The 26213-nt window shown below is 38.0% G+C and overlaps 3 protein-coding genes across 4 annotated transcripts in view; 1 reads left to right on the top strand and 2 right to left on the bottom strand.

Annotated features, from left to right (window-relative positions):
* LOC127621638 (CD109 antigen-like) overlaps window positions 1-12757 on the bottom strand; it is a 32107-nt gene extending 19350 nt beyond the window's left edge. Inside the window, exons 1-13 of the mRNA XM_052095317.1 lie at window positions 12687-12757; window positions 11093-11259; window positions 9442-9470; window positions 9086-9322; window positions 8702-8827; window positions 6048-6087; window positions 5641-5722; window positions 5459-5552; window positions 4977-5112; window positions 4733-4842; window positions 2960-3238; window positions 1468-1566; window positions 1325-1387 (exon numbers count right to left, since the gene is read on the bottom strand). Of these exons, the coding sequence (XP_051951277.1) occupies window positions 1325-1387; window positions 1468-1566; window positions 2960-3238; window positions 4733-4842; window positions 4977-5112; window positions 5459-5552; window positions 5641-5722; window positions 6048-6087; window positions 8702-8827; window positions 9086-9322; window positions 9442-9470; window positions 11093-11259; window positions 12687-12757 (1533 nt within the window). The remainder of the gene's footprint in view (window positions 1-1324; window positions 1388-1467; window positions 1567-2959; window positions 3239-4732; window positions 4843-4976; window positions 5113-5458; window positions 5553-5640; window positions 5723-6047; window positions 6088-8701; window positions 8828-9085; window positions 9323-9441; window positions 9471-11092; window positions 11260-12686) is intronic.
* Window positions 12758-14334: 1577 nt separating this feature from the next.
* On the top strand, window positions 14335-19492 carry naa20 (N-alpha-acetyltransferase 20, NatB catalytic subunit). Its single transcript, XM_052095325.1, has 6 exons — window positions 14335-14433; window positions 16138-16162; window positions 16286-16376; window positions 18636-18771; window positions 18860-19005; window positions 19182-19492. The coding sequence occupies exons 1-6, from the start codon at window positions 14381-14383 to the stop codon at window positions 19265-19267; spliced, it is 537 nt and encodes a 178-aa protein (XP_051951285.1). The 5' UTR covers window positions 14335-14380; the 3' UTR covers window positions 19268-19492.
* Window positions 19493-21791: 2299 nt separating this feature from the next.
* LOC127621640 (crooked neck-like protein 1) overlaps window positions 21792-26213 on the bottom strand; it is a 67290-nt gene continuing 62868 nt past the window's right edge. For both annotated transcript variants that reach the window (XM_052095318.1, XM_052095319.1), the window contains exons 5-14: window positions 25918-26084; window positions 25162-25340; window positions 24901-25071; window positions 24600-24791; window positions 24443-24502; window positions 23944-24024; window positions 23622-23861; window positions 23422-23523; window positions 23097-23345; window positions 21792-22250 (exon numbers count right to left, since the gene is read on the bottom strand). In XM_052095318.1, coding sequence (XP_051951278.1) covers window positions 21879-22250; window positions 23097-23345; window positions 23422-23523; window positions 23622-23861; window positions 23944-24024; window positions 24443-24502; window positions 24600-24791; window positions 24901-25071; window positions 25162-25340; window positions 25918-26084 — 1813 coding nt within the window. In that variant the 3' untranslated portion in view covers window positions 21792-21878. The remainder of the gene's footprint in view (window positions 22251-23096; window positions 23346-23421; window positions 23524-23621; window positions 23862-23943; window positions 24025-24442; window positions 24503-24599; window positions 24792-24900; window positions 25072-25161; window positions 25341-25917; window positions 26085-26213) is intronic.

Consider the following 26213-nt stretch of genomic DNA (forward strand, 5'->3'; position numbering starts at 1 on the left):
ATAATGTATTATCTATTGGTAACACATATTTAGTAATGGGGTAGTTTAGGAATCTTCCATTGTAAACCCTAATTTGTTTACAATGGAGTTCCTCAAATTCACTAGTACAAATAGCACCATTTGCTGAGAATGACCATATAATTTTTTATTATATATATATATATATATATATATACAGATAAGCAACACCATTAAATCCACCTGCCTAATATTGTGTATGTCCCCCTCGTGCCACCAAAACAGTGCCAACCTGAGATGATATTCTTCTCACCACAATTGTACAGAGTGGTTATCTGAGTTAACATAGACCTGCAGAGTTTAGCTCCAACACACCTGCCTGTCATTTTCAAGTAATCCTAAAGACCTTGATAAATTGGTTCAGGTGTGTTTGATTGGGGTTGGATTTAAACTCTGCAGGAAGGAGCATTTACATTTACATTTATGCATTTTGGCAGATTCTTTTTATCCAAAGTGACTTACAGTGCACTTATTACAGGGACAATCCCCCCGGAGCAACCTGGAGTTAAGTGCCTTGCTCAAGGACACAATGGTGGTGGCTGTGGGGATCGATCTGACAACCTTCTGCTTACCAGTTCAGTGCTTTAGCCCAGTACACCACCACCACTCCACAGGAGCAGGGTTGGTCATCCGTGCCGTAGACTTTGTCAGTTCGAACCAGTCTGGACTTTCTCTGTTGACCTCTCTCATCAACGAGGCGTTTCCATCCACAGAACAGCCGCTCAATGGATGTTTTTTTTGTTTTTGGCTTGTGCATAAAATCATGCACTGCATGAGCTTCAGTTAATTTTCACATCAAACATCAGGATGGGGAAAAATGTGATCTCAGTGATTTGGACCATGGCATGATTGTTGGTGCCAGATGGGCTGGTTTGAGTATATCTGTAAACTGGCTAAACAGTAATCATCAAAGTTGTAATGTCAAACTTTACCTAAAACAACCATAAACAAACACGGAAACAAATGAAACACGGCCGGGTGCATCTCTCTCTCTCTCGAACTGGCATCTCCGGCTCCAGTGAGAGGCAGTTCTGTGGATGGAAATGCTTTGTTGATGAGAGAGGTCAACAGAGAATGTGACTGGTTAGAACTGACAAAGTCTACAGTAACTCAGATAACTGCTCAGCACAGTTGTGGTGAGACAAATAGCATCTCTGAATGCTATTCTGAGATGTGCGTTAGCGTTATTTGGGTGGCACGAGGGGGACCAACACAATGTTGCCTAGGTGATTTTAATGTTGTGGCTGATTGGTATATTTATTAGCTTTCATATGAAAAAGGACATATTTCTTGATGACATGCTTACAATGTAGTGGAATTTGCTCAGGTGAACATTACTCTCCACAGTCAAGTACAGTGGCTCTCCAACCTGCAAAAGTCACCCAGACGGTTAGCATAAACACTTTGGAAATGACAGCATGCTACACCATTCACAAACAGCACAAATACCTGAGGCTCACTATCTCTGTGAAGTTGTATGTAGGATTTACTGGGTGAAGAATAACCACTGTACAACTGAAGGCGTTTCACTGAGTCTTCAAACTGGGCCTGAAACAAACAGCAGGTGGCAGTATTGAGAGATGATGAGAATTAGCTATAGGCTACATGCTAATTAGTACATTGCTAATTGCAATAGCTACTTGGCTGGTGGTGGGAAGTACATATTTTTATGTATTTTGTAAAACAAAACAACAGTATTAGGACATGGAGACAACTCATAAAATTGACTCTTGATATCACAGATCAGTTTGTTACATCCTGTTAGCAAACTGATAGCATCTAGCTGCACATTTACCTTCTTTGGTCCATATAGTGCAACTTGTTAACAACTTACATTTCATTAAAAACAGAGCAGCTTCAAAATGCACATTTCAGTTAAGAATGTAATTGTGCAATTTATGTTGTTGGTAAAATTATTTTCAAGTAATGTTAACCGCAGAGCTTCTTTTACTCATTTAAATTGAAAAGCTGTATGAACCCTTTTCGCAGACTGAGATGATGCATATATACAGACCCTCTCAGAGGACAGGGATGGAATTTTTTTTTCTGAAATAGTTTTCGTTCCTCACAAATAGTTTTGCGTGCATTAGCAATAGCTTGCATTCAGTCACAATATGTTTTGCATTGCCTTACAATACGTTTTGCGTGCCTTTGTAATAGTTTGCAGTCCACTGCAAAACATTTTGCGTGCCCTCACAATACGTTATGTGTGCCTTCGCAAAACGTTTTGCATTCTCTCGCAATAGTTTTTCGTTCACTCTCAATAAGTTTTGCATGTCCTCGCAATAGTTTTGCGTTCCCTTGCTATGAATTTATCATGGTTTTACTAAAGTAACCATATTTTAACCTTAATATTTGTAGTAAAACTATTGTAATAATTCAGGAAAATGAAAACTAAGGGAACAACAATCATAATTTTGTGGTTTTTATGGTTTTACTGCAAATACCATGGTCAAACCACAGTAACCAAATACCATAGTAAAACCATGGTTAATACGGTTTATGGATACAGTATATTGTATTAAAAGCATAGTTTCAGAACATAAGAAATGTGCGTTCTTGTATTACTGTGGCGGTAGGTAACTAACCTCAGTATACAAGGAGGCGATAGAGTTACCTTCAAAAGTCTGTTGCATTAAACTGGATTTGTTATTATTCAGGTAAGTTATAAATATATTCACTTTAACTTACTTGCTAAGCAATATTCTCATCAAACTGTTTCTCCTCCATGACAGAAGTAGTAGTAGTAGAAACCTCACCATGGGACCTTTGAGAATGCAGTGTGTACTTGCATTATGCTATGAATTGCGGTCTGACACATTTTGGAATACACGAAATCGAGCTTAAGTAGCTAGAATTGCCTGTATTCACGTACTTGTATAGAATATGTTTCGGCCTTAATGTATTGTATTTTAGAAGCAACACTTGGCAGTGTTCGCACCTCTATATCAAGTGTGGCGACATCTTTTGAGAGGTGAACCTGGAATATCATTACTCCATCAGCAGTTACAGGAAGCTCCATTTCCTTCACAGGGACATTGTAAATGGGAGTGAAGAAGCTGGAGGTAGTTGTGGTGTTTAGCATGCGTGGCTCCAGGGATCCGTGTTCATTCCACCTCCACGTCCAGGGGCTGAATTTGTGTTGGGTCACCACCAGCCGCACACTCCTGCTCTTATCTTCAGTGGTCAGGGGCCGGTCATCATAGGTGGATAACTTCAACTTGGAAAACAGAAATACAGATATTTGATTTTTAAATTATCTGTAGGAAATGGTGATTGGTGATTGCACATGCAAATGTCGGTGCCACATTGTCAGGGTGTTGCGATGCAGTTCCTAAGGTGTTCTGAGTGGCTTTTAACATGTTGCTATGTGGTTATTTGGGGGTTCTGGGAAGTTGCAAGGGTTAAGGTTTTTGCTGGGTAGATGCTAGGTTGTGTTGGGTGGTTTCTAGTGCATTCTAGTTGGTGGCTAGGGAATTGTTATGTGGTTGCTAGGGTGTTCTAGTGGTAGCTAGGGAATTGCTATGTGTTGTTAGGGTGTTGCTAAGTGATTCCTGTGATCAAGAAGAGGACATGGCCTAGCCGTAATGATGCACGGCCGGCACTGAATGGGCATATATTTGGTTTGAATATTGGGGGGTTGCAGCGTGAATCATCTACAAGTTTCCATTGATCATGGTATAAATATGGGGGGGGGGGGGGGGGTTGCACTTACTTATTTTGATTATTGGGGGGGCTACTCCCCAGCAGTCCCCTGGGGGAGGAGCGAACTGGCATCCGCCAGAGGGCGGATGAGCAGTTGAGGACTGGGAGCCACTTGGTGAGTAAGTTCTTCTCACTCTCTCTCTCCTCTCTCTCTGTGTCTCCGCTCACCCTTTCCCTTTCCCCACATGTCCCGCCGCCTCTCCCCCAGGTTCACAGGATGCGGGTTGGACCACCGGCTAACAGAACGGCCGGAAGGGCAGCGTCTCCCCACCAGAGTTGGCGATTTTAGTTAGGTATTTGTCAAACCGGTGGCGCCCCGGCCTGAATTTGGCGGGGGAGGAGTGCGATGGTGCATGATGATCAGCGGGAAAGCGAGATAAAGGGGAGCCCGGAGATGCCAGTTCGAGAGAAAGAGAGACGCACGCTGCAACGTTTCATGTGTGTCTGTGTTTATTTATGTTTGTTTTAAGTTAAGTTTGACATTAAAACTTTGTTTTTTGTTCAGCCGGTTCCTGCCTCCTTTCCCATCCTTTACCTGTTACAGTTCCCTAGGGTGATTACATACTGGCACAGTAAAAGTCAAAAGAGCCCAGTCTATGTTAAGTAGATATGGTTTGGGTCATTCCTTCAAGCCTATATGATTATTTTACAGTTTTATCGCCCACCAAGTGAAAACCACAAGCCTAATCGCTTAGAAAGGTAAAGGCACACCTAGCAACAACAAAGAATACCCTTGTAATTGCAAAGCAACATGGTAACAACCCCTCAGAACACCACAGCATTGTGGTGGTTAGTTTATGCATACCTCTCATATTAGAAAATGTACTAATTGCCTTACATAGACTACTCGGATAGGATACAGATCACAAGGCACTTAAAAATCATATGTAATGTCCTGTCAGTTGTCTAGGTGTTTTATGTCATTGTTTATATCTTTGTCTATATTTTTCTGTGTCTATTGAGCTGTTTATTGTATTCATTTATTAAAAAAGAAAAGAAATGTCCATACCTGAGCAGTGAAGGTCATGGAAGGTTTAATCGTCTGTGGATGCTGCTGAAATTCTAGGTTATATTTATTCTTTACAATAGTCACCCTCATGCTGCTGTTGTATGTTAATCCTGCAGAGAGAAATGAGTGTGTATCTACAACATTACACCAGAAAAGGCATATCTCAGTTTATCAGTTTGCTTGAAGGTAAATTCGTATTATTTGTGTTTCAGAGCTAGGTGCATATAGGCAAGTTCTAACGCACCTGTAACACGTTCAGTGACGTTCACTGTAATGTCGATATATTCACCAGCACTGTATCCATCATAAAGATATTGGTAATCGACAGACCTTTTGTTCAAGTTGGCCAAATAAAATGTGACATCAGCTGAGCCATTAATCTGCGCAGGGGAAGATACAACAGATTAACAGTTAATCAATCTATAACTTAAAGTGTTGCATGTCATTTTTTATATATTAACATACTTTATAATGCTACTTAATATGTAGAGACTAATTCTATGGTTGACTCCCCCTTAAATTTTAAACACTGTGATGCTATCAAAACATTGCACTGTTCGTTAGCTCAATCAATGGCTTGAGTTTGGGACGGGAATATCTTTTTCTTGAGCAATGGTGGATGGACGGGGAGTTTGGGAAACATTTTGCAATTACATTTGGAAACAGAAGCAATGCAGAAATTGCACACTTGTTGAGTATAGATGTTTCTCCCGAAACTGTACTCACGGATTCTTCCTGTTCGTAATGCATATCTAGGCCATGGAAACCGTGGACATAGGATATGTTCATTTTCCCACTGATGGGCTTCCCATAAAGATATCTGAGAAAAAGGACAGTCAAAGTGTCTCTACAAAAATCCTTTGTTCACCTTATCAAGGATCATAGGATAAATAAGGACAAACACTTACTTGGCAGTGACCGTCCCCATCAGTGTGTCTTCATAATGCAGGACAGAGGGGAAGTCCAACTTTACCTCAAATTTAGGAAGCACTGCAAACACAAAATAATAATTATTAGAGATTAGTAACAAATTTAAAGGTAAAGATGTGTAATTTTGTATTGATAAATAATGTCTCCTATCCCAGCTTTATGTGCCGATACAAATATAAAAAAAATTGTATTTTGATTCCCACAAAGGAAACACCATGGCTCTGTGGTGCATAAAACTGTGCTTTGTTTGAGAGACATCCTGCTCCATTAGCTCAACCAATGGCGTAATTTTAAGGCAGAATTATCTGTTAGTCCAACCAATAGACGTGCTGCACCCTAATATTGATTTCATGACATAATACTAAACATGTAAGTGCTATATTACCATAGTAGTTGACATTGAACTGTCTCTCCTGTACAACATCCTGCATTCAAAAAATAACAATGTTAAAATTGCATTCAAATCAAACAGCAAAATAACTTTATAAATAAATCAATATACATTTTCTGATAAAAGTGTTATTGCTGTTGCCAGCCAGTGTTGTGGATGGTTGCCAGGGTGCAGTACTGGGTAGTAATGGATTACATGTAATCTGGATTACGTAGTCAGGTTACAAAAATTGAGTTCTTGTAATTGGATTAAATTGCATTTGAAAATACTCCTAATCAGACTACAGTTACTTTTTTATAGATTACATGATTACATTTTAACAAGGCAATGGCAGTAAATTGTTAATAATTTATTGATCATTTTCATATCAATTTCATCATATTCTTACCCTGAAGCACAACAGTCTCACAGATGAACATTTTGAGCATGTGCTCCTTTTACGTTACAACAATAAAATATGCACCTAAACTAAGGAACTGGTGATGGACTATTAGTAAGTAGTAAGGGTTAAAAGTAAGTATATCAGAGATTTGAGCTGTTAGCTTTGACCTATAATATCATTGCTGTTGATTTCAGGTTCATTACTGTTTGTTTGTGTAATGTTTCTATTGTTTTATGCACTTAAAATAAACTAGATATGGTTTTTAAAATGTTTCATTATTTCTTACTACCTCACCAATGGTGTGCAGCTTACACATTGAACTAAAATGTAATTTTTGTAATGGAAGATTAGGGTTAGGTTTAGGGTGTCTGTGGGACTCAATTAAATAAACTATGTGCAAATAAATTGGCATGCAAACGTTAGGGCACCCCTGGTCAAAATTTCTGTTGCTGTGAATAGTTAAGTAGAAGATGAAGTGATTTCCAAAAGGCATAAAGTTAAAGATGAAACATTCTTTTCAAAATTTAAAGCAATATTAGAGTATGATTTTTATTTTGTACAATTTTAGAGTGAAAAAAGGAAAGGAGCACCCTGCAAAAGTTTGGGCACCCCAAGAGATTTGAGCTCTCGGATAACTTTTACCAAGGTCTCAGACCTTAATTAGCTTGTTAGGGCTGTGAAAATGCCAGGTGATGCAAATTTCAAAGCTTTATAAAATACTCTGACTCCTCAGATCAGACCCAACAATCAGCAGCCATGGGCTCCTCGTTTCAGGTAGCTGTTTCCCCAGTACGTAATGTAATTAAGAATTGTCAGTTAACAGGAATGGTGGAGTTCAAGTTGAAAACCTTCAGAGAGAACTCCTCGTAGGATTTCTAGAAAGGCATATCAAAACCCGTTTGACTGCAAAAGACCTTAAGGAAGATAAAGCAGACTCTGGAGTAGTGGTGCACTGTTCTACTGTGCAGCGACACCTGCTCAAATATGACCTCCATGGATGAGTCATGAGAAGAAAACCTTTCCTGCGTCCTCACCACAAATTTCAGTGTCAGACGTTTGCAAATGGACATCTAAACAAGCCTGATGCATTTTAGAAACAAGTTCTAACTGATGAAGTTAAAATATAACTTTGTGGCCGCAATGAGTAAAGGTATGTTTGGAGAAAAAAAGGTCCAGAATTTTATGAAAAGAACACCTCTCCAACTGTTAAGCACTGGGGGGGTGGATCGATCATGCTTTGGGCTTGTGTTGATGCCAGTGGCAAAGGGGAACATTTCTTTGGTAGAGGAAATAATGGTTTAAATTAAATACCAGCAAATTCTGGAAGCAAACATCACACCATCTGTAAAATAGCTGAAGATGAAGAGGATTGCTTCTACAACAGGATAATGATCCTAAACACACCTCAAAATCAACAATGGACTACCTCAAGAGGCTCAAGCTGAAGGTTTTGCCATGGCCCTCACAGTCCACTGTCCTAAACATCATCGAAAATCTGTGGATGGACCTGAACAGAACAGAGCATGCAAGACGGCCCAAGAATGTCACAGAACTAGAAGCCAAGGAAGAATGGGTGAAAATCCCCCAAACAAGAATTGAAAGACATTTAGCTGGCTACAAAAGCTTTTACAAGCTGGGATACTTGCCAGGGGGTGTTACTAAGTACTGACCATGCAGGGTGCCCAAACATTTGCTTCGAACCCTTTTCCCTTTTTATTATTTTGAAAATGTAAATGATGGATATAAAAAAGTGAAATTGCTTAAAGTATTAAACAAATGTTTCATCTTTAACTTTATGCCTTTTGGAAATCAGGCCATCTTTTGCACGCCACTGTACACTTGAAGCAAATTATGATCAGGGGTGCCCAAACTTTTGCATGCCACTGTACACTTGATGCAAATAGCCTCTACCAAATTTTAGACATACTGTTGCTGAATTCATGAGACTTTCTAAAGTGTTCTGAGGTGATTTTGGCATGTTAGCCAACCAACTTTCCTATAGGAAAATCCCATATAGTGTTCTGGGTGGTTGCCTGGTACTTGCTTACTAGCTCTAGTCAAAAGAGTCAACCCATAAGTCTCTTTGCCATTATGATGTCTTCAGTGTAAGTCGATGTCCCCCCACCTCCCCCCCCACCTATGATGTATCAGGCAACAAATTACATGTCAGATCTGACTTGACTCATCATTCATGTCTGTAGCACAAACTGATCACTTAGAGGTTTTCAAAAGTATGTAGTTTACTTTAAAAATGCACACAACTCACATTGATTCCAGCTACAATTTTCCACTGGCCGAGAGGTGGGTTCTGAGATAGGTTCAGTTCTTTTGAAACAACTCCTAAAACACCTTCTGCAGAATCCCACTGTCGAATCGCGTTCCCTCTGGGATCCTGCTCACAATAGACACACCAAAACAAGTTAAGAAGCATCAACGCTGAAGACCCCTGCTGAAAAGACTAGCTATGACCAGATTCATGTGCTGGTTTATAATGGTTAGGGATGGTATGATGCTAGTGACAGTTTCAATCATCATTCACTTTCATTGTACAGGGGAAAAAAAGATGCACAGGGGTTTGGAATGACAAGTGGGTGTATAAATGATGACAGAATTTTCATTTTTGGGTAATCTATCCCTTTAAGGCACCTACCCTGATGAAAATGTCTATCTTGCCATTGTACGGCTTTCCATCTGGTGTTACAGACACAACCCGAATTTTCACCACCTGTCCCGGCTTGTAGTTGCTCTTGTCGGTCTGGATAAAAATGGACATGCACTTGGGGCTAAAGACCATCATGGTGGAGTTATAGAACACTTGACTGGCTCCAACAAACCCCTGAACATTCAGCTGGTATGGATACAAATAACTCATCTCACTGTAAAATACCTGCACAGAGAAATCCATACATAGGTCAAAGACAGCCTGATATAACATATTAGTTTTTAATCAGTGCATTATTTCTAATTTATTTGGTGTCGGAAATATCGTGCAGTCCCAACACTCACAGGAGGGAGAACCATTTGCCTGGTAGAGCCTGTAAAGTCAAAGCAAAGCAGACATGAATACAGCTTGTTTGTACAGGGAGCAGTTGTACAGCCATGTCCAAAAGTATTGGCAGTGACATACATTTTGTGTTTTACAAAGTTTGCTGCTTCAGTATTTGTAGATTATTTTTTTCACTTGTTTCTATGGTATACTGAAAAACAATGATAAGCATTTCATATGTTTTAAAGGCTTTTATTGGCAAAAACATTCAATATATGCAAAGAGTCAATATTTACAGTGTTGACCCTTGTTCTTCATAACCTCTCTGGCATGCTGGATATCAGATCCTGGGCCAAATCCTGACTGATGGCGATCCATTCCTGACTATTAGTGCTCGGAGTTAATCACAATTTGTGGGCTTCTGCTTGTCCACTTGCCTTTTGAGGATTGACCACAGGTTCTCTATGGGATTAAGATCCGGGGAGTTGCCTGGCCACGGATCTAAAATTTCAATGTAATGATCTTCGAGCCACTTCATTATTACTCTTGCCTTGTGACATGGTGCTCCATCATGCTGGAAAATGCACGGATCACCAAATTCCTCCTGGATCGTTGGGAGAAGTTGCTCTTGCAGGACGTTTTGATACCATTCTTTACTCATGGCAGTGTTTTTGTGCAGAATTTTGAGAGAGCCCACTCCCTGTGATGAAAAGCAACCCACACATGGATGGTCTCAGGATGCTTGACTGTTGGCATGACACAGGAATCATGGTAGCCTTCACCTTTTCTTCTCCGGACTATCGATTCTCCAGATGTCCCAAACAGTCAGAAGGGGGCTTCATCAGAGAAAATATATTTGCACCAGTCTTCTGCTGTCCAATCCTCGTACTTCCTGCAGAATTTCAGTCTGTCCTTGATGTTTTTCTTGGAGAGAAGTGGATTCTATGCTGCCCTTCTTGACACCAGGTCATTGTCCAAAAGTCTTCGCCTCACTGTGCGTGCAGATACACTCACACCAACCTGCTTCCAAAAAATATTGAGCAAGCTCTGCACCGGTGGTGACACGACTCCTCAGGAGGAGACGGTCCTGTCTCTTGCTGGACACTCTGGGAAGTCCTGAAGCCTTCTTCACTGAAGTTGAACCTCTCTCCTTGAAGTTCTTGATGATCTGGTAAATGGTTCTTTCAGGTGCAATATTCTTTGCAGCAATTTCCTTGCATGTGAGGCCATTTTGATGGAACGCGATGATGGCTACACGTCTTTCTTTAGAGGTAACCATTGTTAACAAGAACACAATGATTGGAAGCACTTCTTCCCTCCTTTTATAGCAATCAGTCTGCTCTTATAATCCAATCAGAGTGACACTTTCCCAGGTGCTGCTGATATGATTAGTGAAATGATGTAAGCAAGTCGTTTTGTGGCAGGGCCAAAAAACTGTGAAATTTGGGTTTTTGTGATAAAGTAAATTTATTTGGCCAATGAAGCTTTTTGCAATTATTTAAAATGCATCTGATCACTCTGCACAATAATCTTGAAACAATGTGAATAAACACCACAACAACCGAAGCAGAAAACTTTGCGAAACACAAAATGTATGTCACTGCCAATACATTTGGCCACGGCTGTATACTTATAACAATACAATAAAGTAGTGCAATAAAATCAAAGCACCTGCTAGGATGGTTCTCTGCATTTGAGCCACACTGTTGTTTCCATGAATGAGTTCAGATGTGACATTAATGGGATATTCTGTGAGAATAGTGACTGATAGTGTGGTCGGAACTCCACAGCGCAGCACTTTAGAGATGGATATTAGATAGGATGGATTCTGAACTGGGCTAAAACAATCAGAAAATCAAACAGTCACATTTTGTATGGGTTACACATTTAGAACATACCATTTACACAATACATTAGAAAAACTACATTTAAAAACTATAAACCTATTAAGATGATGACATACTCCTGTAGCTCAACTGGTGCTAGCAACCCACAAACTGGTCAAATTTACACCTTAAATACACTTCAAGTTGCTTTGGATAAAAGCGTCTGCCAAATGCATAATATAAATATACAAATTTATTGCATTGTAACATTATTTTTAGGACAATTAAGGACGCCACCACCCCCAAAATGCTCATTCTTATTAACGCAAAAATAATAATAATTATAATTGAATGTTGTTTAAATTGAAAGTATTTTATACAGTACATCATGATATGGCATTTGCTGAACTGCATTTAATATATGCATTGCATTTTACACATAAGTACTGAAAGTTTGGATGGATGAAACATGCTTCATTGTCATTGCCAATATGCATATAAATCGTCCTTAAATAGGCTTAATCTTCTTCATGTGAAATATACTCTCTTCTTTTGTCTTAAGGTTGTGGGGTAAAATTTCATGGGTTTCAAACATAGTTACTATAAAAATAAATTAGAGGGGTGGATTCCCTCATTCTCTTAAAGGAATATTCCGGGTTCAATACAAGTTAAGCTCAATCAACAGCATTTGTGACATAATGTTCATTTCTACAAAAATTTATTTTGACTCGTCCATCCTTTAAAAAAAAAAAAAAGAAGAAGAAGTAAAAATCGCTTACAATGGAAGTCAATGGGGCCAATTTTTGGAGGGTTTTAAAGGCAGAATTGGGAAGCTTGTAATTTTATTAAACCACTTACATTAATTCTCCTGTTAAAAGTGATGTATTATTTGAGCTGTAAAGTTGTTTAAAAACGTTGTTTAATGGTTTTAGTGTTAATGGCATTAAGTCGTCATGGCAACAAAGTTTTAAAATTGGAGATGTTAGTAAGAGATCATGTTAACATGCCTTTTGTTTACATCTTGTGGCTATACTTTTGAAACAGTGAGTATTTGATTCCATTGTAAGTGCCTCATTGTACCCCAGATTTTTTTGCTATTTTTTAAAGAAAATTAGGGATGTGACTAAATTCATTTTTGTAGTAATCAACATAATGCCACCAATGCTGTTGACTGAGCTTAACTTGCATTGAACCCAGAATATTCCATATAATTTTTTTATGAATCAACAATGTTTGCGCCAAAATTCTGCTTTAACTACAAATAAAGCATGGTCAGTTTTCATAAGGGAAGCTCCATTGTAAGACGCACTAACCATGAAGACAACCACAAAGCTGCAAAGCCTAAAAAGCAAGACAAAGAAAAAGCAAATATTGTTTTCACCAACCCAACCCAACCCAAAAAGACAAAAGATAAACATGGAATTGGAGGGTAAACAAACCTTGGTGTGCTTGGAGTGCCACGGCAAACTAGTAGAAAACCCAGGACTCCAAAGACTTGAAGCCACTCCATTTGCAGGTGTCAGACTCAGGTGAAACCACATTTACTGAACAACGGAGACTAACGAGTGCTTTTAAAGACGCTTTGAACACCTGATCCCTCATCACTCCACTCGCCTGGGGAAATAACAAGACATGTGAGGGACTGAGGGATGTCTAGAAAGCATTATATAACATTTACAACAATAAGGAGGAATCAATTAATGAATCTTAATGAAATATTAGATGAGAGGGAAATGAAATGTGAAGATTATAGTTGTTGTAAGATGAATTCAGGCAAAATGGGTCGGATAGGGTTGTATTGTGTGCAAGGTGGGCAACATAAGGAAGTTAGCCCTAACTTGCTATCTTCCTTATTAATAATACTGATATATTTGTAAGAAACAAATGAACATTAATGTTATAAATCATGAATTCAAGGGTGTAGATTTGGCTTGAACATTAAGGGAGGTTAATTTCAAGGGCGTAGCAGCCACTCTTTAAAAAGGTGATTTTTGTCCCCCGCACTTTTACAAGCTAAACCCATACCGAGTCCAAATGGTGGATTTGTATACAGTATTTTTGTGTTTTGTTACTTTGGGCTGATTGAGCGACCAATGTAATATTACATCATACTTATATATTAATATATAGTGTAATATATTAATACTGCTGCACTGTAAGTATTGGGTCTCTACAAGCCAACTGACAGCTGTGCCCACACTTTTAAAATGACTGCTACACCCCTGCATGATTTTAAGAAAACAATTCAAACGATTACCAAAACAACTTTTTGATGAAGGCTGTTTAAGTGCTTGGCCACTGCAACAGAGCAGGGCAGATAAAATGTTCTAAATTGACTTGAGATATTTTTATGTTTAATTTCATAGAGAAATGTGAACATTATTATAATAATCCAAATTCAAGCCTGGATGTTTCATATTTATGTTGAATTAAGTCTAAATGTCCAGTTTCTCTCCCCCATTTTAGCTGAAGACATGGACATCTGACAAATAAATAGCAATTGACACTAAAATGTGAATTTTGTTAAATGTAATATATATATATATATATATATATATATATATATATATATATATATATATATATATATATATATATATATATATATTTCTTTGAATATATATATATATAATTATTGAGACCTGATTTACCTAATAAAGAAAAAAAATCACTTTTGAAAATTGCGCAATATAGGTAAACATAGCCGGTTTACCTGAATTTATTACAATGAACCCTATATGAGATTTCTAATACTGTCTTAAACGTTTTAAACTGTTTTTATGCTACCCTTTAAGAAAGCAATAAAATTGGCAAGATATTAGTGAAATTAGTTAACAGTTTCGAAATGTCAACATTCTCTTACACCTATGTTTAACTAAATGAATTAGAATAATATTTTGTTTATTATTCAATCATATGGTGTGATAAAAACGTACATAATTTATACATGTTACCTCATAACAGTAAACGTTTACTGAGTAACGAGTCATTTCCCGCTAAATAACTGCATGTGTTTCACTCCATCATGTCGATAGAGGTCACTGTTTAAAAAAGGAAAAGATACGTCACACGTACACGCACGTATGACGCAACTGTGAAAGGTCAGAGCGTCGTCCTGCGCGTGCACGGGAAAATGACAACATTACGGGCTTTCACGTGCGATGATCTTTTTAAATTCAACAATATGTGAGTTTTATACATGTATAAACTTATATAATATCACCGATAATAAACGCGTGGTACAGTGATGGTATTAGATGTTAATATGTACAAGAATAATAATGGCACTATGCTAGTATACATGTATTGTACTACGAGCATTGTACTTTGAGTTTGTGTGCTGTTACAGAGCTGCATTATATTAACGATTAGGAGCTGAATATTGAATATTTACAAACAATAATGTGTTTGATTTTTTATTTTTATGGTTTAGTATGTCATGTCACTTTTAATAGTGTGTATAAGCTAATCACTATCATAAAAGTACCATGGAAAAATATGAACATGGCATTTATTCAGTAGACATGGTATTACTATCTGATACCCTCATTGTACCATAGTACTTTTTTTGTACGAAATTATTATTATTATATGTGCATGTGATGTGATCATAATTAGTCATGTACTTGAAGTCAGATGTTTACATACACCTTAAGCAAATACATTTAAACTCAGTTTTTCACAATTCCTGACATTTAATCGTAGAAAACATTCCCTGTCTTAGGTCAGTTAGGATCACTGCTTTATTTGAAGAATGTGAAATGTCAGAATAATAGTATAGAGAATTATTTCTTTCAGCTTTTATTTCTTTCATCACATTCCCAGTGGATCAGAAGTGCACATACACTTTGTTAGTATTTGGGAGCATTGCCTTTAAATTGTTTAACTTGGGTCAAATGTTTTGGGTATCCTTCCACAAGCTTCTCACAATAAGTTGCTGGAATATTGGCCCATTCCTCCAGACAGAACTGGTGTAACAGAGTCAGGTATGTAGGTTTCCTTGCTCGTTTTTCAGTTCTGCCCACACATTTTCTATCAGATTGAGTTCAGAACTTTGTTATGGCCACTCCAATACCTTGACTTTGTTGTCCTCAAATAATTTTGAGGTATGCTTGAAGTCATTGTCCATTTGGAAGACCCAATTGCAACCATGCTTTAACAACTTAGCTTATTTCTTGAGATTTTGCTTTAATATATCAAAGCAGTGGCTTCTTCCTTGCTGAGCAGCATTTCAGGTTATGATGATATAGGACTCGTTTTACTGTGGATATAGATACTTGTCTACCAGTTTCCTCCAGCATCTTCACAAGGTCCTTTTCTTTTGTTCTGGGATTGATTTGCACTTTTTGCACCAAACTACGTTCATCTCTAGGATAAGACATCTCTAGAAACATCCCTAAGCGGAATGATGGCTGCATGGTCCCATGGTGTTTATACTTGCGTACTGCTGTTTGTACAGATGAATGTGGTACATTCAGGCATTTGGAAATTGCTCCACAATATTGGTATTCTGAGGTCTTGTCTGATTTCTTTTGATTTTTCCCATGATGTCAAGCAAGGAGGCACTGAGTTTGATGGTAGGCATTAAAATACATCCACAGGTACACCTCCAGTTCAGTAAACCTCATATCAGAAGCTAATTGTCTTAAGCCTTGACATCATTTTCTGGAATTTTCTAAGCTGCTTTAAGGCTTTAATGATTTCAACATAAGTGTATGTAAACTTCTGACTTCAACTCTATGTATGTGTGTGTGTATATATATATATATATATATATATATATATATATATATATATATATATATATATATATATATATATACCTTGAATGAACTTTAAGTCGCTTCTGCCAAATGCATAAATGTAAATGTATGTATTTTTCTCCCACAGTAACCTGGACCCATTGACTGAGACTGTATCCTTTAACAGAGTCTTCTTCAAGAGATGTAGGACTGTATGGCACATGCAGGACTGTTTTGTTTCTCCTCACTTTTTATTTGCATTATTCTGTTTTCTTTGACCTTTATTCTTTGTACAGTATGGCATTCCCTTTTACCTGCAGTATTTGGCTCACTGGCCGGAGTATTTCATCGTAGCAGAAGCTCCGGGCGGTGAACTGATGGGATACAGTGAGTGACTTTCAAATGTGTCATTCCACCTTGCTCTTTCTCATCTCTTATTGATCACATTATCTCATTTTGTTTAGGGATAGTTCACACAAAAATTAGAATTCTGTCATGATCTATTATTTACTCACCTTCATGTTGTTTGTAACCCGTAAGACGTTCTTTCTTCTGTGGAACACAAAATGAGATGTTTAGCATACAATGAAAGTTAAAAGGGATGGATGCTGTCAAGATTGTTAAAGAACATCTCTGTATATCCTCACAATGCAAGTGAAAGGTGGCCAAAATTTAAAGGTCAGCATAAAAGCTCTAGTGGATGAATCCATGTCTTCAGAAGCGATATGCTTGGTGTGGGTGAGAAACGGATCAATATTTAAGTCCTTTTTTTTTTTTTTTACAATAAATCTCCACTTTCACTTTCTTTTTTTCTTTTAGAAGATTTGCAATCTTCATGCATATCACCATCTATTGGGCAGGGAGGAGAATTTATAGTAACAAAGGACTAAAATCAGGGGTGGGGAACCTTTTTTCCATCAAGGTCCATTTGAGTATTTACAAAATGATTTACGGGCCGTACAATTGCTTGCCATTCCTGATTGTCGGTTGAAATTAACACTAAAAGGTCTGTCTATTATACAATATTTTGTGGTGTTAGAATTTTAAATGATTTTTTTGTAATTATTAGATTTTTTTTTCAGGATAATTTAATCAAGGCCATTTTTTGCTTTTCAAATTATTTCTCAAATGGACTCATGGGCCGGGTAAAATGGTCTCGCGTGCCTTATACGGCCCTGAGGCCTGACGTTCCCCATCCCTGACTTAAATACTGATATTTTTCTCACCCACACCTATCATATCACTTTTGAAAATAAAGATTTAACCACTGGAAGCATATAGATTACTTTCATGCTGCCTTTATGTGCTTTTTGTAGCTTCAATGTTCTGGCCACCTTTCCCTTGTATTGTATGAACCTACAGAGCTGAAATAATCTTCTAAAAATCTTTGTTTGTGTTCAGCAGAAGAAAGAAATCATACACATCTGGGATGGCATGAGGATAATTGATGAGAGAATTACAGTTGAAGTCAGAGGTTTAAAGTCATTAAAACTCATTTTTTTAACCCCTCCACAGATTTAATATTAGCAAACTATAGTTTTGGCAAGTCATTTAGGACATCTACTTAGTGCATGACAAAAGTTATTTTTCCAACAATTGTTTACAGACAGATTGTTTAACATTTAATTGACTATTTCACAATTCCAGTGGGCTTTAACTGTGCCTTTAAGCAGCTTGGAAAATTCCAGAAAATGATGTCATGCCGTCAGATAATTAGCCAATTGGCTTCTGATAGGAGGTGTACTGAACTGGAAGTGTACCTGTGGATGTATTTTAAGGCCTACCTTTCAACTCTAGAAATTCTAAAGAAATCAGACAAGACTTCAGAAATAATTGTGGACCTTCACAAATCTGGTTCATCCTTGGGAGCAATTTCCAAATGCCTGAAGGTACGTTCATCTGTACAAACAATAGTATGCAAGTATAAACACCATGGGACCGCGCAGCCATCATACCACTCAGGAAGGAGATGCGTTCTGTCTCCTAGAGATGAACATAGTTTAGTGCGAAAAGTGCAAATCAATCCCAGAACAACAGCAAAGGACCTTGTGAAGATGCTGGAGGAAACAGAAAGACAAGTATCTATATCCACAGTAAAACAAGTCCTATATCATCATAACCTGAAAGGCTGCTCAGCAAGCCACTGCTCCAAACTGCCATTCAAAAAGCCAGACTGCAGTTTGCAAGTGCACATGGAGACAAAGATCTTAATTTTTGGAGAAATGTCCTCTGGTCTGATGAAACAGACCAGAGGACTGAAGCCGAAGAACACCATCCGAACCGTGAAGCATGGGGGTGCAGCATCATGTTGTGGGGGTGTTTGCTGCATGAGGGACTGGTACACTTCACAAAATAGATGCTATCATAAGGAAAATTATGTGGATATATTGAAGCAACATCTCAAGACATCAGCCAGGAAGTTAAAGCTCAGTCGCAAACGGGTTTTCCAAATGACATTTCACACTTAAAATAAAGTAGTGATCCTAACTGACCTAAGACAAGGAATGTTTTCTACGATTAAATGTCAGGAATTGTGAAAAACTGAGTTTAAATGTATTTGGCTAATGTGTATGTAAACTTCTGACTACAACTGTATAATTTTTGGGTGTAATATTCCTTTAAACTTTGTTAATTGTTATCTTGTAGTCATGGGCAAGGCAGAAGGGTCAGTCGCTAGGGAAGAGTGGCACGGGCATGTGACGGCTCTCTCTGTGGCACCAGAGTTTAGACGACTGGGACTGGCTGCCAAACTCATGGAGATGTTGGAGGAGATCTCGGAAAGGTAGAACGTCTGTGTGAATCTGGATCAGATACACTTGGTCATGGAGAAGTGATTCCTCTAATGACTATTTTCATTCTTTTCTCTTTAGAAAGGGAGGATTCTTTGTTGATCTCTTCGTGCGAGTGTCCAATCAAGTCGCAGTGAAAATGTACAAACAGCTCGGCTACAGCGTATACAGAACAGTGATAGAATATTACTCAGCCAGCAACGGAGAGCCAGATGAAGACGCTTACGGTGAGTCATTCACTTGTTTACCTAAAATGTATGTCATAATTGACTCACTCTCATGTTGTTCCAAACCCATATGACTTTCTTTCGTCTGTTGAAGACATTAACCTTACATTGTGATAAGCACCACTCAGATTTTCTTCAGAAAATGTCAAAATCGTGTCAAAATCTTTTATTTACAGATATGAGGAAGGCTTTATCCAGAGACACGGAGAAGAAATCCATAATCCCGCTTCCTCATCCTGTCCGGCCAGAAGATATTGAATAACACTGAAATGTGGCTCTCTGAATTCATCAGCATCTAACCAGGAAAATAGAGATTTTTTTTTTTTACAGATTTATTTCAAACTGTGTTTATAGATCATTTCATTGTCAGAGAGTCACTGCTTTGAATGGCTTTCTTTAAATTGTTGTCTTTATTTGATTAGTAATGCTGAAATGCAATGACTTTAAAATTATAGTTACATTAAATAAAGGTCAAAGTCAAAACTTGCCTGATTGTCTTTAAAAAGCAGATAAGTGACATGAAGGTCCCCATGAAATCAAAACTGGAGTTTTGTGGCTTTTCATCCATGTTTGTTTGCTTTAAAGCCATCTATCTATGCTAGTTGCTCATATTTTTTGTTTTGTTTTGTTTTTTAAGTAGAAAAAATACATGTGAAATTATCAGGGAGTTTTAAAGTGGTGTCTTGCAGGCCTGGTAAAGTCATGGAAATTAATGAAATCTCAAGTCATGGAAAAGCCTTGGACATTTCTATAGTGAGTAAATGCGTTTGTTGTTTTTCACCGCTCTTAATGACAGGCTAGCTATCGCTCTTTTGTAGAGTAAAACTTGCTTACAAGCCATAAGGATATCTGATTTGCAGTGAATACATTTGAGTCAGTACTAATTCATTTCAATGAATTAGTCAAAATGGGTCAAAAATCCAAATGATTTTTAAAATTGGTATATAGTTGTCACAAATGCCTGGAATGGTCATGGAAAAGACACAAACCCTTTTGACTAATACATTTCTATGATTTATCCAGATGTTTATAATTATGAGAAATTGAGTTTTTATCATTTCAGACAATTGGCTAATCATTTAGACCAAATTGTGAACCATTTCAGCTAATTCATTGACAATAACTGACTCCAAAAAATTATTCAATCACAAATCTAATATCACCAAGTTGTGCAAGAATGTTTCACTCTACACAAGTTCTATGAAGTCGTGGTCACATATTCACTTGGCGAAATTGTCATCTCGATGGTGAATCCATGTAATCGTGAGTTTCACGCAATGGACTTCCGGTGGTGAATAATTCCCCCCTTTACTTTGAGAGACGAATTCGGCATGTTGACCAATAGGAAGATGCTTGGTTTGGCAGTGACCTCTGTGTGGGTAAGTTACTCTAAAAAAGTAATTAATTACTAACCACTAATTACATCTTCTACAGTGTAATTAGATTACTTTCTAAAACCCTTATCAACCTCCACCAGATGAAAAATAGACATGAAACTGTTCTTTGAATTGTTTCAAATGAATCATATAAAACTAAAGTTATTCCTGAAGTGGCCAAGAATTTAAGGGGGCAGCGTTAAATGATAAAAACATACATTTTAACATTAGATGTTAAATTTCTATTTTAAATTCACTATTGTTTTATATAGAATTGTTCTATAGTCTATAAAGTTTTTAATGCTATTACATCAGAAGTAACTAATTAAATTAATAAAACATTAAGAGTAATCCATTACTTTTTATTGAAATAGTAATTTAATTACTTTTTAATGCATTCCACCCAACACAGGTGGGCGGTGCTTCATACACAGCTGCACTGAATATTCACAATGGACAAGGATATTATTTTAGTTAGTTTCTTTTTAACTTCACTCAGGGTATAAAGTGCAGCATTAATAACAGGCTGCTTGGCAATAGAGCCGTTCAGCTTGTAGTCCAAAAACCCAGAGGAGAATTCACCATGGGTTCCCTCTGGACTTTTATAATGGCCTTTTTGAACTTAAGAGAAAAACAAGGTATGTGGCAAACATTTCTTGACGATACATGGACGTTTTGTTTACAACATAAATTACACACTTTCATACCTCAAATGTGAATTTTGAAGCTGTATTGAATAATTACAACAAAATGCGGCTTCAAAATTCACGTTTGAGTTATGACTATTTTTGATTTATGTTGTAGAACAAAACATCCACGTATCAAGTATTGTGTACAGCAAACATTATTTTACACACAAGTTCAAAAAGCCAATTATAAAAACCCATAGGAAAATCCATAAGGAAACCATGGCAAAATCAGACTTCCAGGTTTGCCTTCAAAATGATGTCACGGATTAACAGCTGTTATTTTTTGCTGGTTTTACACGCGCTCAACATTTGCCCACGCCAACTTCGCACTGCCCACACTGAGGTCACCAAACCCATAGATATCTATACATCTATGACCAAACCAAGCAACTTCCTATTAGTCAACGCACCAAATTTGCGTATTTAGTCGCAATGTGGAATTCTTGGCCACCGGAAGTGCCATATAGTGCCATATTCACGATTGGGTGGATTCCCATTGAGATAACGGTATTTTGCCCGCAGAGTTTCCATGAACTTTAAGATTTTAATTTCCATAAATTTTCCAAGCCTAGAAAACACAAATGAAAAATTCCCTGATATTTTCAATTTTCCATGACTTTGGAAAATCTGTCACAGGCATATCCAGGAAAAACACTTTGTTCGTCACTCCATTTCATGAGGTCTTTAACAAAAACAGCAATCTGCACAAGCGTGTTGTGGTTCTCACCTTTATTTTGTTACAAAAAAGAGACAAAGACAAATAATGGGATAAGGCTCTAGATCATCGCCGTTCATATACCACACCGGTTCAATGTTTTTCTGTGTCTGTCTTGGTTTGTTCCGTCTTTCCTTTGTCATCGTTATGGTCGCTATCACTCTCACTATCACTGCTAGAACTGCTACTACTATCATCATCACTATCGTCATCCTCGTTTTCCATCTGTTCTCTTTGGGCCACAGGTTCCTGCTCCTCTGCTTCAAAGTTCTCTCCTGGTTCCTGCCCTTGAGGAACCTGCGGTGGTTCTTCTTGTTCATCATCATCTTCTTCTTTCTCCTCCTCTTCCTCCTGCTGCTGTTGTTTCTTCCACATCTTGGCCATAGCCAGCAGTTTGAGGTTAGGCTGGTTGGCAGCGTCCTCAGGGAAGATGTAATCGTAATATTCCTCCCAACCTGCATCCGACTGATGAGCAAAACACAAAAAGTCAAACAGTTTGGAAAAACAACATCTACCATAATCAGATCAAGTTTGTTTTTAGATAATTTTTTTACATGACAATAACAATAAAGATCTCAATTAGTGATGCAGCTTTAAACCGCATCTCAAATTTGAACGCAACAATTTAAATCCTATAAAGCTTGAAAACTCCCAAATGTATTCAACTAAATCAAAAATAGTGATGCACTGCATCTTTTGACTAAGTATTATTGTTTTGTAAAAATGACTGCAAAACATTAGAATAATAATTTAAATCTTAGATAAATGGCTCATAAGAATCATTTGTTCAGGAATCGGACTACACTGGTAATGCTGTATGTCTTGCATTGGAGATTCAACAGAACCGGCTCATAAAGAGTCAATTGTTCAGGAATCGGACTACACTGGCCACACTGTAGAGTCAAAAGAACCGGCTCATAAAAGTAATTTGTATTGGAATCAGACTACACTATGGTTTGTGCTGCTGATCCCATAACGGTGTTGCAGTGCTAAGAAGTAGCTGGAAACTATGTCAGCGTATTTAATTGGAGAAAGAATGCGTTCAAATATGTGTTAATGGAACCGAAAGTCATGAAAACCATTTGGTCCGGGTAGAATTTGTTTTAAATGGAACTTGGCCTGAAAAAGAACCTGTTCTTGGTTCACAATCCTACTGCTTGCTATACAATGCTACTCCACAATTAGCCTAAAAAGATTGACTGTTTTAAAATAGCCAGACAACTATAATACCACTGGAAAATGAAGTAGCACCACTACTTGTAGTTAATTCTTCCCCAACATTAAACAGCACATATGATGTCAAACTCTCACCCCGTCCTCTGCTGTGACCTTCCTCCTCTTCTTCACCTTCTCGGGCAGGAGTTTGCGGACTCTTTCTCTGTTGGCCAACGTTCCACACTCCTCCTCATATTCTCTCCAGGACTCCATTAGCATCAGGCGTTCCTCCTTCTCCTCGCAGCTCTGCATGCTCTTATTGGCCTCCTCATAGATCTGTCTGCATCTCTGCAGTCTATCTTCACTGTCGATGGACAGCTCAAACTGAGCATAGCTGATCCAGACCTGCATATTAAATGAGTGGAATAAACTGCTTTGCAGATGTTTGTTTGAAATACAGTGCGTTATTTAATTTGCTTACTTTGACATGTTGAGTACGCTGTAACAGTCTTTTATAAAGTCCTCGTGTGTTCTCATATTCTTCTTGCTCGATCTCAAAGTCTATATATGACTTCCACAGCACCTGAATTAAACAATTCAGTTAGTAATACAAAACCGTTCAAGGTATAAGGACTTCCTTTTTAAGTTGTTAGCAAATATATGTGATATTGAACTGTTGACCTCTGGCATGTCCAGTCGTGGTTGTCCTATGGCCAATTCAAATATGGCTCTGGCCCGGTCTGTGTCTCCCAGGATGGACTCCAGCTCGGCAAACTTGATCCAGGTGGTGCAGTTCTCCGGACTGAACTCCAGGTACTTCTCATACAGCTTCCGGCAGCGGTCAAACTCTCTCAGCTGTAGCTCCAGCTCGACGTAGCCTTTGAACAACTTGTTCTTGGGACATTTTCCAATAGCTGTGCCCTGACAGTAAAGAGGTCAGGGGTCAAACTCATTATCATTCATGTAGGGAGAGTATATTTTATTATTATTATTTAAAACTTACCAGGCCTCTTCTAGCATTTTGCAAGTTCTTCTGTCTGATTTCAAACTGACCGTATAAAAGCCAAATCTTGGCAAATGTGAACTGAGTAAAAAAAAAAAAAAAATAGATAACAATTAAAAATGGGAGTTTCTCAGATAAAACACACATTAAGCAGTCTAAAAAATGTAAGCTGTTGTTTCAAGTTGACCTCAGGGTGCAGAATTGACACATTCTCCCAAGTTAAAGGTATAGTACACCAAAAATGAAAATTCTCACAACATCTACTCACCCTCATGCCATCCTAAATTCTAAATTCATATAATTTTTTGTGTCTCATTCATTTTCATTGTATGGAAAACAGAAGTGTGAGCATTCTGCCGAACATCTCCTTTTGTATTCCATGAAGCAAGCGAGTCAAATAGTTTGTAATGACACGAGGGTTAGTAAAGGATGACAATTTTCATTTTTGGCCTTTATCCAACATTATTACATCCACCTGTGTGAAGACATTTCATTTTACCTTCTTGTGTGGTATCAGCTCCAGGCATGCCTGGTACACCTGTCTCGTAGTTTCTGGGTCCTAAACATGTGACAAATTAAACCCTATTATATAAAATACTAGACATCTTATTACAGATCAAAATTACCAAACAACAGGCTATTGATATCTATCACACCTTGACTTCCAGTTCTTCATAGAGAGCATAGTTTATCCACAGGTAGATGTAGCGTCTCCAGTGTCTTTTTTCTTGGATGGGGGGAATGTTTGCTATCGCTCTTTCATACACTTCTCTAACGGTATCTGCATCAGCATCACTCTCCACCAGACGCAGGTAATCAAACCAGGCATCATAATTGTGTGGGTTTGCCTATCAAGGAGAAAATGTCAATACTTCTAAAACATCGAATTAGAGGTTTGTTAGAGCAATAGTAAAAGAAATACCACTAAAACAAGAGTATTTTGGATATTTTAAATACCTTGACCTCCTCCTCGTATTGAAACCGCCTTTTGCTGACGATCACATCTTCGATTCCTCTCCTGTCTCCAAACCTCTTTTCAAACACGGTGTAGTTCTTAAACAGCTCTTGGGCTTGCTGTTTGGGAATTCGGTCCAAAGCATATTTATAGGTGACCCGAACTCTCTCAAACTGAAGAGACACAGTGAAAGGTCACGTGTGAAGAGAAAACAAAAGAAGGGTCTTGTGTTTTCTGTATAACATGACTGCACGCTGTCATACCTCTTTCTGTTTCTCCTCAAATCTGGCAAAAGCCACATAGAGGTTCTCGCTGATGTGATCTTCAGCAAAAAACTCCACAGCTCGCTCGAACACTTTCCTCCCAAGAGCGATGTAGCCGTGCTTCTCTTCAAAGTGAGCATACTTGATCCAGTTCTTCACTTCAGGATGGACCATTACAAGTGCAACCGCTGTTAAGGAACTATTTCTCAAGTGAGAACATGAGCGATTTTTAAATTGCGGTTACAGCTAGGCACTTACAATGCAAGTCAATGGGGCCAGTACATAAACATTTAAATATACACCGTTTACAAATAGCCACAAGATATAAATATTATATGTATAGCATAATGTTAAGCTCATGTTTACAATGCTTTGTGGGTGTGACACTTTTGCCGTGTCATCACCATTCATATCTATACAACCAATATGTGCTCAAGTGGGCATGCCCCCGGACCCCCCTAGAGGGTCTCAGGTCCACCCACCACAGTCTCTCAAAATCCTGTAACATTTTAGGGGTTTTAGGGTTATAGCATTATGCAGTCATAGCAAAGAAGTTGCAAATCGAAATATATCTTTACACAGAAACGGTTAGTTGTGGTTATACTGTTGAAAAAATTAGTATTTTAACATTTATGGATTGGCCCAGTTCACTTCCATTGTAAGTGCCTCACTTTTTCTTTTTTTAAATGTAAATAATTTTTCAATCTCTGTATTTAACCCAGAGTATTACTTTAAGAATGCTATGTAAAAGGACATATTTCTCATAGATGCTGCGGGCTTTATCCACCTCCTTGTAGCGTAGCTCAAAGTTGATGTATGAATGCCAGGCCTGTTCCTCCGGCTCCCACTCCATCCAGCGCTCAAACACCTGCCTGCAGCCCGCAACATTCCACAACATCTCCTCCATATACGTGTATTTGTACCTGAATGATAAACAAACATAAAACAATCAATCGGGATTCAAAGAAAAAAAAAAAACTATGACACCATTCTAAGTTGACTGCACGTTCTCTGAGCATGTCATCATCTATATGATAATACAGAAATGGGTA

This window comes from Xyrauchen texanus, chromosome 28 (genome assembly GCF_025860055.1).
Source record: "Xyrauchen texanus isolate HMW12.3.18 chromosome 28, RBS_HiC_50CHRs, whole genome shotgun sequence".
Classification (NCBI taxonomy): Eukaryota; Metazoa; Chordata; class Actinopteri; order Cypriniformes; family Catostomidae; genus Xyrauchen; species Xyrauchen texanus.

Excerpts from the sequence above, each read along its gene's own strand:
- naa20 (XM_052095325.1), top strand. The coding sequence starts at position 14,381 with ATGACAACATTACGGGCTTTCACGTGCGATGATCTTTTTAAATTCAAC. Across the intron at positions 14,434-16,137 it reads CTTTTTAAATTCAACAATAT|TAACCTGGACCCATTGACTG; the intron begins GTGAGTTTTATA and ends TTTCTCCCACAG. Across the intron at positions 16,163-16,285 it reads TGGACCCATTGACTGAGACT|TATGGCATTCCCTTTTACCT; the intron begins GTATCCTTTAAC and ends TTCTTTGTACAG.